The sequence below is a fragment of the Leucopleurus acutus genome (genome assembly GCF_964270905.1).
Source record: "Leucopleurus acutus genome assembly, chromosome: 14".
Taxonomy (NCBI): Eukaryota; Metazoa; Chordata; class Mammalia; order Artiodactyla; family Delphinidae; genus Leucopleurus; species Leucopleurus acutus.
In genome coordinates, this window is record NC_139156.1 from 7,915,918 (window position 1) to 7,928,265 (window position 12,348).

At 48.1% G+C, this 12,348-nt stretch overlaps 1 protein-coding gene across 1 annotated transcript; it reads right to left on the bottom strand.

Moving 5' to 3' along the window:
- Positions 1–258: 258 nt before the first annotated feature.
- LOC309971412 (NADH dehydrogenase [ubiquinone] 1 alpha subcomplex subunit 9, mitochondrial-like) lies at positions 259–1,757 on the bottom strand (the record flags this gene model as incomplete). The annotated part of the gene is made up of 1 exon (XM_082854415.1): positions 259–1,757. The coding sequence occupies one exon, from the start codon at positions 1,755–1,757 to the stop codon at positions 705–707; it is 1,053 nt and encodes a 350-aa protein (XP_082710541.1). The 3' UTR covers positions 259–704.
- Between the last annotated feature and the right edge of the window lie 10,591 nt (positions 1,758–12,348).

A 12,348-nucleotide genomic window follows, 5' to 3' on the forward strand; every position in this document is an offset into this window, starting at 1 on the left:
ACAAAGACCCAATGCAGCCAAAAATAAATAAATAAAATTGAAAACCAAAACAAAACAGTTCTTTATATTGATTATCTGTATATAAGTAACAAAAAAAGCAGAATAGTGTACTTTAATCAGTTTCTTAAGGCGTGTCTGTCTCTAACATAATGTCAATGGTATTCAATTTTTTTCCTGATATGGCCTCATCACTTTAATTTTTTTTCCACAAAATTTCCCATAAATATTCTTCAAAGAAATATTTTGTGGTTAGTAAATTTGAAATTATTGACACCTTTAATCTACTCTTTATTGTAGACTATAATATTCTTAATTGGGAAAATATTCTCTCTATAGGTGTTAGGGTACCTAGTGGGCTTGGGAAAAATGAAGGATATTCTCAATGCTACATTTTGGCATTAAAATGTTAAAATCTTTCCGCCTAAATATTTTACCAGGTACTGTCTTTTTTTTTTTTTTTTTTGCGCGGGCCTCTCACTGTTGTGGCCTCTCCTGTTGCGGAGCACAGGCTCTGGACGCGTAGGCTCAGCGGCCATGGCTCACGGGCCCAGCCACTCCGCCACATGTGGGATCTTCCCAGACCGGGGCACGAACCCGCGTCCCCTGCATCGGCAGGCAGACTCTCAACGACTGCGCCACCAGGGAAGCCGTACTGTCTTTTTTTTTTTTTTTTTTTTTGATCACAGATGTTTTAATAGGGGCTCTTATGCACTATGTACAGGATTCTCTGCCAAAGGTGGTCTGGTCACTAGTGACCTGAATGACATCAAAAACCAAGGGCAGCTCAGGGGCCACGAAACAGTGACTGTCTTGGCCGGCTTCATATCTTCAATCTCAGAAGACAGCCAGCGGTGCGTGCGGTGACGCCGCAGCACCTCGATGGCCTTGAGCTCCAGGGGCGTGGCCTGTATACCCAGGTCTTCCAAGCCGGGCAGGTGAGGCAGGGTCATGTCTGTGATGTGAACTCGCTCCACTTTATCCCTCGTGGTCCAGGGCTCAAACGGACTCATTTCAAAGAGTCGACCTAGCCATCGATATGCAAAATGTGGCAAAGGGTATGCCAGGAAGGGTCTGTGAGCCATGGCAAAGACGTACTGTACCAGGTCAAAGAGGACGTACCAACTGGGCCCAACAAAGGCAAAAGTTTTCCCTCTGGCATCTGGACCCTTAACTGCATCAACAATTCCTTTGGTGACATCCACAATATATATTGGTTGTTTCACTGTCTTCTTGCCCAAGGAAAAAGAGGGACAGCACCAAACCACTGAATACTTGACAAAATGATTGAGGAATCTATCCTCTCTTCCAAAGATGTCCGATGCCTTTATGATGGTAGCTTCTGGAAATGTGTCTCTCACTTCTTTCTCTCCAGCAGCCTTATTTCTCAGATATTTAGAAGGGCTTTGAATATCGGCATTCAGATGTGAAACGTGAATAAAATTTTCAACTCTAACTTGCTTGGACACTTGAGCGATTGCTTGGGGAATCTTTACAAAAACATCCTCAAAATCAAAGTTTTTGGTTTCCCATTCTTGCCCAACGAGATTGATGACCACGTTGCTGTGCTCCACAGCTCTTAGGATGGAGTCCTTGTCTCTCCCTTTCCACTCCAGAAAGATAATCTGGCCCAGGTCACCCATGGGGCGAAGGTGCATGGTATCATATGGCTCACCCCGGTAGGGGACGATCACTTGTGACCCCATGCGACGTGACATTGGCAGGGCCTGGACAACTCGGGGGTGAACGGCGGCCGCCATCTTTTCCCACAATCCCCTGCCGCGGCGCTTGGCCGACTTCGGCTCCCAGATACTGTCTTTTTGCCTCTTTCCAGAATACCTTTCTTCAGCAAATATTTTTACAAGACAAAACTCATCAAATTGTCTTTATGATTCTTTTGAATGCTTCATTAAATTTAGATGCTGCAAGATGGTAGGCTTTTTCAATCTCCTGCCCTTCTGGGACAGAATGTAATTTCTTCTAATTAAAAATAGAAACTCCATCAAAAGATTCTTCTTACAAGTCAAGATGTTCTGAAGTACCCTTATAGAATTTCAATATTGAGCTCTCATTAATTAATGTGTTCCCTTTCCCCCGTACTTTTTAGGGATAAATTCCAATGTCTTTTTATTTGCAAGCTTTGTTTTCAATTCACGTAATTCTTTCAGAGCTTCAGAAACTAAAAATCCAAGTGTTAAATAATCAAGGTTTTCTAATTTTTTGAACAACATGCATCCAAAATTTAGAGAACTCATTTACCAAAAAGTTCAATATTGTTGTAGGGCACTGAGACTGACTTCAAAAGTTCCAACCATTCTAAAATCCGATAGATGGCAGGTAGCAGAGACAAAGCACATTAAGCCACGCTGAAGCATGTTTTTTCTTTTTCTTCTTGTTTTTTAAACTTCATCAGTGTTGTCACAAAATGTTGGCAACTACAGCTTTTACTTATATTGGTAGAATACCAGCTTATTTGGATCCAGTAGGAATTATATGTGTACCATCAACAATTCCAAGTAAATTTCTGCTTCATAGGTTTCTTAATTTAGTAAGGATTTTTTTTTTTTTTACCATGACACTGTGCTCCACCAAAAACTATATTTGTATTTACATTGCAAAAACAAGTACTATTTAGCTTAATGTCAGTTGCACAACAGTATTCATAATAGTCTCAGGTGATGCTCAATTAATTAAGAAAACTTCCAAAAGCTTTTTTCTGGGTCCATGACTTGGATGAAAAAAAAAGGAAACATTATTGGAATTAATTAATTTTTCTATTTGAGGAAATCTTATGACACTGAAATAAAACTTGCATTATTTTAACTATTTGTATAGTTTCCCTAATGACGTCAACATGTGAACAATGATAGCGCCACTTTTTGTGCATGAATATGACAGTTTGGAATTGAAAATGAATAAGATTTGAGTCTCACATTTATTAGGATGTAGAAAATGGTAATAGCCTATCTCTCTTGAGGAAATACTAAGAAATGACCGAATAAAAAAGTACATATTTTTAAAAAGTTATTGAAGACCTGGGGATGCCGGGAAGTCTATATTCCAGGGAGACAGCCAATCCTTTCCAGCTGAGCAAAGAATTGGTGTCTGATTTTATACCTGGGAAATACTATCTAGATAGTATATGGGTGGGTAGAGAAATGAGTTTGCCATAGATAAAGATATTTTGCTGGAATAAAATACAGTAAGCTAAACTTTTAATTACTATGTAGTTTGGCATGCGCGATTGGAATTTTGAAGAGCCCCAAATGCAAAGCTAAGTCTATTCTGTTTTAGAATTCCCATTTTAAAAAATTCCGTGGATTACTTTTTTATTTGCTGGAGAATATCCTGAGAGAACGTTTTTCAAAACAGAATATTTGGTATGTAAATTTTCTAAGTATTTTTATGTCTCAAAAGATTTATGTTGTCCCTACACTTATTAGTTTTTAAAAGAAAAGTTAGCATTATAAGTTTAGAATTTTATTTCTTTAATAAGGATTCTGGGGTATCACTCTTCGTCTTCTAGTTTCCAGTGTTGCTAATGAAAAGTCACATGTCAAAGGTGATTATAATTCCTTTGCAGATAATCTGTTTTTCTTGTCTGGAAGCTTTTAGAATCTTCTTGTTCCTCCTGGAGTTCCAGTTTTCAGGAGAATGTGTCCGGGAGTGGGTCTTTTTTCATTCATTCTTCTTGGTACCTGGTGTGTTCTATTGACCTGAAGACGTGCACGTTCCTTCAGTGCTTGGGGATGGTATTCTATCATTTGTATAATTTATATATTTTCTTCCTTTTATTTTTTCCTAGAATTCTTAATAGGTTGATCTTTTTAGGTTGATCTTATGCATCTCATATATTTTCTCTCATATTATCCTCTGTCTTCTTGATACACATTCTGAGAGATTTCCTGAACTTCAGCTTTTTTCGTTCTAGCAATGGCATTTCTAAGAACTTTTTTTTTTAACTTTTTATTTTATATTGGAGTAGAGTCGATTAACAATGTTGTGTTAGTTTCAGGTGTACAGCAAAGTGATTCAGTTATACATATACATGGATCTGTTCTTTTTCAAATTCTTTTCCCATTTAGGTTGTTATATAATGTTGAGTAGAGTCCCCTGTGCTATGCAGTAGGTCCTTGTTGGTTATCCATTTTAAATACAGCAGAGTGTACATGTCAATCCTAAACTCCCTGACTGTCCCTTCCCCCAGCTTTCCCCCTTGGTAACCATAAGTCTGCGAACTCTTTCTTGATCTCTAATTGCTCCATTTTAAGCACAACCTGTTCTCTTTTTAGGACCATGTTATCTTCTTGAATTTCTCTAAGGACATTCATCTTTTAGAAGTTCCTTCCGTTCTTTGAATCTGTTTGCTCACCCTGGTTCTTGCCTTCTGTGCTCTGGGGTTCTCTGTGAAGGGAGAACCGGGGTGGTGAATGTCTGCAGGTCGTGAGTGTTTCTTTGCCTCTAGCGCAGAGTCATTCTGCTTGGATTTCTGCTTGCACAGTGGGCCCCATCAACCTGAAGATTTATATATTCCTTTAGCACTGGGGAATGTTATTCTAATACTCATATAATTTATACATTTTCTCCATTTTATTATTTTTTTTTCTAGAATTCCTAGTAAATCCTGACATTTCCCCCAGAGTCTTCTCCCCGGTGTGGGAGGGCTCCTGACAGGTCCAGCATGTTGACTGGTTGGTTTTACATCGGTGTGAATAGGTTCGGAGTAGTCAGGCCATTGGGGCCCCAACAGGCCAAGCACTTACGCACATACCCTACCACCCTCTGATGTAGGAAGGATGCACCATCATCAGACAGGGAGCTGGGGCTCAGAGCTGGGGGTGTAAAGCCTGAGCAGGAATTAGGACGCTTGTGATTCTGAAGCCCAGACTACGGCATCATGAGAGAGAAGGACATGAGGCTGGAGAGAGTCTGGGACAGAAGGATGGGCAAAACTTGTGGGCTGGAGGGAGAAGGAGGCATCAAATTGTCAGAGGGGCCAACATAGAAACAGAGATGTGTGTGTGTGTGTGTGTGTGTGTGTGTGTGTGTGTGTGTGTGTGCGCGCGCGTGCTGGGGGAGAGCTGGACAGGGCAGAGGGGAGAATGCCTCCCGGATGTGTGGAGGCTGAGGTGAGAGGCGTGGCTGGAGGCCACTTTCTAGCTGGAGGGTAGAAATGCAGGCCTGGGTACCAGCGTCACAGCCAGGGAGGCTGGGGGCCCAGAGGACAACCAACCTCCCAAGAGAGGGTAGACGGAGGAGTAGAGTCTGAGCCCCACCCTCTCTGGGGCTGGGGGAGACGGAGGGAGAGCACAGGGGTGTGTAGTATCTGCTTCATCCACCCCTCCCTGTCTCCCTCCATCACACAGACTGAATGGCTCTGCTGTCTCAGTCTGGCTGGGCACGGGGGGGGGCACTGCAGGTGGACAGGCTGGACTTCCTCACTCCGAGTTGCCCTTTTTTCCATAACTGTGTCTAAAGCGAGCGGCAGCCGCCTACCTTGGTGCCCCGCGGTAAAGGTTACGATGCCCCATCACACGGGTGAGCTGACGTGTTCCCGATACTTACTCCAAGCTGGACGTGGGCTTAGGCGCTCCCCAGACGTGGGGGTGACCTCAGCTTGCCTAACCTCTCCAAGCCTCGATTTCCCCGTGTGTAAACCTGATACAATGAGATTTTGGTCACCTCACTTTTCTAAGCCTCAGGTGCATCCACAAGAAGTGGGATCAGGGCACTCCTTTTCCCAGGGGCTGGGAGGCTGTGCAGTGTCTGTGTGGTCATCGTTGCTCCCAGTTTACAGTTCAGGAAACGTACCCGAGTTTTGGTGGCTGCCCCCTGCGTCGGGGATGGATCCAGGCTCCGTGGCTGGGGTGGAGGACCTGGGACCTCTGGATGTCGGTCTTCTGCTGAGCTGGACGGATCCGTGGCACAGCTCAGACCCTCCCATGCTGTGCTATCTGCCAGCACCTGTGCCCACGGGGCCTGTCTGCTTCCTGGAGAGAAGAGAGGAGAGTGTGAAATCGCCTTCCTAGGTGAGAATACGTGACCATTCAGCCGACACAGGCAAAGGCTCTCCGCTGTGTCCTCACTTCTCAGCTGAGTTCTGATGCGAGGGGACCAGCTCGTTCAGAGGAAATGGGTGACCAAGGATGGAACAGCTGGGCAGAAGAGCTGTCACCAGACATCCACTGTCGGATGCTGGTTCCAAGATCTGCAGGTGCGGACGGCCGGTGGTCCCAGCACATGCAGCAGAACCCACCTTCTGTTGGCAGAGGCTCTGAGAGCAAGCTGCTTTTGACCTCTGGGCACACAGGCTTCAGACAGCGATGTTTGGTTTACGGCCTGACAGCCACTGGGAGAAACGTGGTACGGCGCTGAACTCGCTGGGTGACTAAAACAGTTCCGACTCTGGAAGGAAATGGATTTTGTGTCGTCCAAGCTCATCTAGAACCAAAATTAGCTCCCTGCTGTCCACTCCTGGCCGGAGACAGCTGTTCCTGCAGCTCCGCCCAGATGCTCGCTGTCCTCAGGGTGCCTGCCTGCCTCCCTCCGGGGGGCATGACATCCCCAGTGGGCTCGGGAGTCACCGTTGACAATGCATTTCTACCACCTCCCTTGCGTGCGGTCCTCCCCCAGCCTCAGGCAGGCAAGCCCAAGCGCGTTCTGCGCATGTCACGGCAGAGGCGGCTCAGAAGGGCCCGCGCTTCGCTTAATGCGCTTATGCTGCCATCTCGAAATTTGAATACTATTATCTTTTCAAAAAATATTTATTTATTTTTACTTATTTGGCTGGGTCTTAGTTGCGGCACGAGGGATCTTGGTTGCCGCGTGTGGGATCTTTTTAGTTGCGGCACGCGGGATCTAGTTCCCTGACCAGGGATGGAACCTGGGCCCCCTGCATTGGGAGCGTGGAGTCTTAACCACTGGACCACCAGGGAAGTCCCAAATACTATTATCTTTTTTTTTTTTTTTTTTTTGCGGTACGTGGGCCTCTCACTGCTGTGGCCTCTCCCATTGTGGAGCACAGGCTCCGGACGCGCAGGCTCAGCGGCCATGGCTCACGGGCCCAGCTGCTCCGCGGCATGTGGAATCCTCCCGGATCGGGGCACGAACCCGCGTCCCCTGCATCGGCAGGCGGACTCTCAACCACGGCACCACCAGGGAAGCCCCCGAATACTATTATCTTTGAACTTACGTTTTGTAAATGAGATCTGATGGGACCACAGAGCACGTGCATGAGCAGAGCAGATCTGTGCAGGTTACGTGTCGTTCTTCCTCTCTGCCCACTTGCAGATAGCGTTCCTGAAGCCCCGTGAGCACACGTCACAGATTAGATGAGCGAGGGCGCTGACATCCCCATGAGGCCACACTCTCGGTTCACACCAGGACCTGCTTTGAATGCAGGAACACGAGCGACCAAGTGACCCTGTCTTATCCTTTCGTACTTAGATTATGTCCCTGTGTTAGTCAAGCGCTTACACGAAGCTGATGGCACAGAGGAAAAGGGAGAGACAGGACAACCGCAGTCTCTTTCCTTTCCGTCCTTCCTTACTCAGCAGTAAGACTGAGGCAGAGTGCGGGGCGAACATCAAGGAGTGAAAAACAGCCCGTTGAGTTTTGTGCAGTGTTTTCACCCTTCTGGTAGGGACACATCTACATACGTGTGTACAAAGTACAAAATACGGAGTGTGTAATTTCAGTGATTCCAAATACGAGTTAGATGCTCTTATATTTGCATTTAAAACTGATATTGCACAATATAGTGATGAATGGTAGTGTTCATGTTAGTGATTAAAAATTATTAATTATTCTGTACTTAGAACAGCATTAAATAGCAAATAAAAAAATGCCATGACAAGTCGAGAGACAAAGACAGAGAGATAAGTGAAAGACAGGAGAAAACTTTGTATTTTTGTACCTATAATGGCGTTTTTCCCTGGTTTTTGGACAAGCGGTCCCACATTTTCATTTTAAACTAGGGGCTCCACAATTAATGGAGCGCTGGGAGAGGGGAAGGGGACTGAGAGCAAGGGAGGCCCAGCAACATCCCAGAGTTATTCGGGGCTGAGCCAGGAGTAGAGACTGGTCTCTGATGGGGTCTGGGTGCGGGATCCATAACGGTGATGATGATGGTGATGGTGATGAAGAGGATGATGGTGATAAACTAACATTACTGGGCTGAGGAGTGTCTCATCTATCTTCACAGGAACCCTACCGGCTCTGGCATTTTGGCAGGCCATACCTGGGAGCAGCTCTTGCTTTGTGGAGGCCAAAGATGCCTCCTTCTCAGGCCCCATATCTGTGGCCTGGGCTCCCTGCCTAAGGCCCTCCCTCTGGGGGAGGCGGGCTGGCCCCGTAGCTCATGAGGGTGCACACGGCTGTCTGGTTGGGGTTCTCCTGCGAGGGAGATCTGGCAGCAGCTCTTAGACGGGCATGCGACGCTCTCCTCCCTGTGAAGACCCTCTTTTGGTAGCAAGTGGGCTGCCCACAGCTCCCTGAGGCGCTCACCTAGTAGTGGCTATTGGGGTCCAATCCAGGGAGCTGGTGATTTCCCCTGAGCTCCTCCCAGAGACTGGATGGCCGAGCCCAAGGCCACATGCTGGGATCTGAGCCCAGTTCGCCTGGTTCCCAAATCTAAGCTTTTAAAAGACAGGAGACGTGGTTCCAGCATCAGGAGGAGGGCACTCTGGGTAACCTCGCCCTCTCAGACTTGTGCCAACAGCCCAGCAGGCAGCATCGCACCACTGCCATGGGGGCCAGTGCAGCTCTTCCGGTGCATCTGGGCCTGGGACCTGGAGAGGGGGCTACAAGGACGGGGAGCCCTCCCCACAGCTTGAAGCCAGCCTCCCCTTTCCCATAACCTCGCATGAGACTTGCTCTCCCGGGCTCCCAGCCAGGCTGTGGCTCAGACTTGATGGGATCACCCACAGGGGGAGGCAGAAATGGCACAGGCCTGGTAACCTCGGCTTCCTTTTCTGGAGAAGGCAAGCTGGACTTGAGTGTCTCCTAGACCCCGTGCCCAGATGAGCCTCACAAGGCTGTTTCCCACAGGCTGGACCAGGAGGCCAGGTTTCCAGGTTAATTCAGTGAGAAGCTGCTCAGAGTCTCACCCACATGCAGCCAGGCCTGTCTGGGGTAGGGCTGTGGGGACCACATGCCAGAGGCAGCCCCTGACTGCTCAGGGCCCCGGGGTGGGTGGGAGGGACACCCACATGTGCCTGCTGGGAGGCGTCCGGGGCTTCCATCTCTCCGTGCCGAGCAGACTTTGTTGGCGGCCCGGGGGTGGGGTTCACCTCCCCAGTCACAGCTTTCTGGGGCATTGATTTACCAGGTACATCAATCTACCAGACGGAAACGAATTTGAAACACCATTTTACTGAAACAAAGATATTATGAATTAAACATAGAGTCTGCGTGAACTCTGAAGATCAAACAGAGACACCGCAGACATTTCACATTTTCGGAGAGCTGCTCTGAGTTACTGCTTCCAGGAGCCCAGATTCAAGTTTACCCTCCTCAGCTGGGGCTCCCCCAGGGCCGGCGGGAGGGCCGCCAGTGATCACTAGCTCCTGCCAGCACTCTAGAGTTTGCACCGGCATGTTTATTTTCGCTGCACGTGGAGGGGTCCAGCATTAATTACCTTATCCACGTCTCACAGGCACAGGGAGGCGAAGCCATCAGAGTCACCGTGGCGGGCCACGCTCAGCCCAGATGGAGCCCATGTCTTCGGACACGTGCTGCTAACTATTCTCCTTCCCGTGTTCGTTCTGGGTTGTGTGCTCTGAGATGCCACACGGCTGCCTGGAGGTCTGGGGAGGCTGGCCCTGGCTGCTTCAGGAAAGTCATGATTAGCCGAACAGCTGCACTGCCCCATGGTCCTGACTGCAGATAAAGGCTGATCTTGTCCACACAGTAGACTGGGAGAAGGTGGCCCTCTGGCCTTTGTTCAAGGACATTGACACCTGGGTGCACACAGGTAGGTGGAGGATGCCACACTTTTATTTATTTTTTTGGCCACACCATGTGGCTTGCGGGATCTTAGTTCCCTAGCCAGGGATCAAACCTGTGGCCCTGCAGTGGAAGTGCAGAGTCCTAACTACTGGACTGCCAGGGAAGTCCCGAGGATGCCACACTTTGCCAAAGAATGTTCTGTCTTCCTTTCTCTTACCCGTACCAGGACTCGTGTGCATTTGGGAAGGAGTCTTGTGTCCAGGCAGGGCTGGAGGTGGCCTGGTCTGCGTCGCCCTGACTCAGACCTTGTCCTGGACACATGTTCCCACCTGGCCCACAGGTTGCTTCCGGGGCATGGGAGGAGAAGGCGGGGCCTGGGCTGCTTCCAGAGGGAGGCTGCCTGCGGACTCTCACTCCCCCTCTAGGCTTGGTGCAATGAGCTGTTTGTTTGCCGAGGTGGCCCAGGTTATAAGTGGGAAAAGGGGCTGTCATCCCACATGGGGGTCGGAATTTGTCCTTCGCTCCAGCCTTGGTGGTGGCAGGTTATGCAAGGGCAGACACAGGCCTGTGACATGCAGCTCCCCTCTCTGTCCATCTCCTGTGGACCATGTTTTTCCCCTGATTAGAAAACAGTTACATCAGAGTTCTGGTGGGGCCTGCGTTGTGGGGGGGGAGTGCTTTTTGTAAGTCTCTAGGGTGCTGTCAGCACACAAACCATGACCGTACCCTTGCCAGGAGAAGAGTCAGTTCCTTACTATTATAAGAAATGGCAGTTATCAATAACCGTAGTACTAAAAAAGTGGAAATAATTCTGACAGCTAATACTGAGTGTTCAGCGCAAGCCAGTGACCATGATTTGTCCTTCATGGCACTAGCACATCTCAGTGATCTTGTGATGAGTTCTGCTCTTGGGCCCATTTTACAGATGCAAAAACTGAGTCTTACCAAGGTAAGCGACTTGCTCCAAGTGGCACAGTGAGTAACAGGCAGCCTGGAATCTGAGGGCTCAACCTCTGTGCTGTCACCTGTCAAATCCCGATCCCTTTTTCCACACCAGGCCTGGTGTTCAGGCTCTGTAGACATCACTCCATCTTCATTTCATAGTGACCTTTGGGGCGGGTACTACATCGATGTTGTTGTATAGGCGGGGAAACTGGAGCTCAGAGAGGCTCAGTGATTTGCCCTAGTCACACAGCTAATAGGTGGTGGACCAGGCACTGGAACCCTAGATGTCTGATTGAGATCTCTTCCTCTTTACCACTGGGCTGCAGCTCCATGCTGGTGGGGGGCTTTGGGGAAGAATATTCTCACCATTAAGGGGCCAAATCAGCTGAGGTCACAAGACAGGGGAGCTGCACAGGCCACGGTTCCACCATCCACCCTCCACCAGCCATGGAGCAGAGGCCACGGCCCCAGCGAGGGCTGCTTAGGAAAGGCTGAGCCACCGCATTGTGGGGGACGGTGCGTGGAGCAGCGCTGGGCACCTGACCTGACTCCATGCGTGTCTGGGCTTTGAGCCTTTGGCTTCTTGTCAAGTTGAAAAGCCATGTCTGGGCTTCTCCCCAGGCCTCTAAAAAAGCACAATAACCAATAATTTTTCCATAATTAAATTGTAACGTTGTCATCCTTTCAAATGCAAATGACATATTTGCATTTCCCCTGTTCATCTAGTAATTCATGGCACACCTAGAAAATAGAGAGACAGCCATAAACATTCAGGGCCCTTTTGCTTTGGGTGCAGAGTCATTGCTTCATTCATCAAATGTCCTTGCTTGGGGGCTGGGGTCCCAGGCCTGCCCTCAGGGAGCTCACAGTCTGGGGAGGGGTGTAGGAGTGTTCTGGACAGCTCTAAAACTAGGACTGTATTGATTGATTGACTGATTAATTCATTCAATGAATATTTATTGAGGATCTATTATGTGCATGAAGTTGACATTTAAATTATTCATATTTTGCATTCATTTATTGGTTTTAAAATTGGAAAGTGCCTCGTGATGTGTTCTATAAAAACTCCACAGACTGACCTTGTGCACTTCTAGGATAAAGATCATCTTATAAATTGAAAATTAGATGGAGGTTTTGAGCATATGCCCCATGATGTCATGCTGTGAATGAGAGCTAGAACCTGCCCCCCGTGTGTCTCCACCCTGGCTACATAATCATCTGGGGAGGTTTCATAAAGGACCCATTACATTGTCTGGGCCCCACCCCTATAGATTCTGATTTGATAGCTTTGAGGTAGGGCCCTGGGGAAAAGGCATGCTTTTCAAAATCCCCGGATGATTTTCATGTGCAGCCATATTGTGAGCCATTGGTCTATACAAGCAGTTCTTAACCTTAGCTGCACCCTAGATTCTTCTGGGAGTTTTAAAAGTCCCCATGCTCAGGCTGCACCCAGTCCAC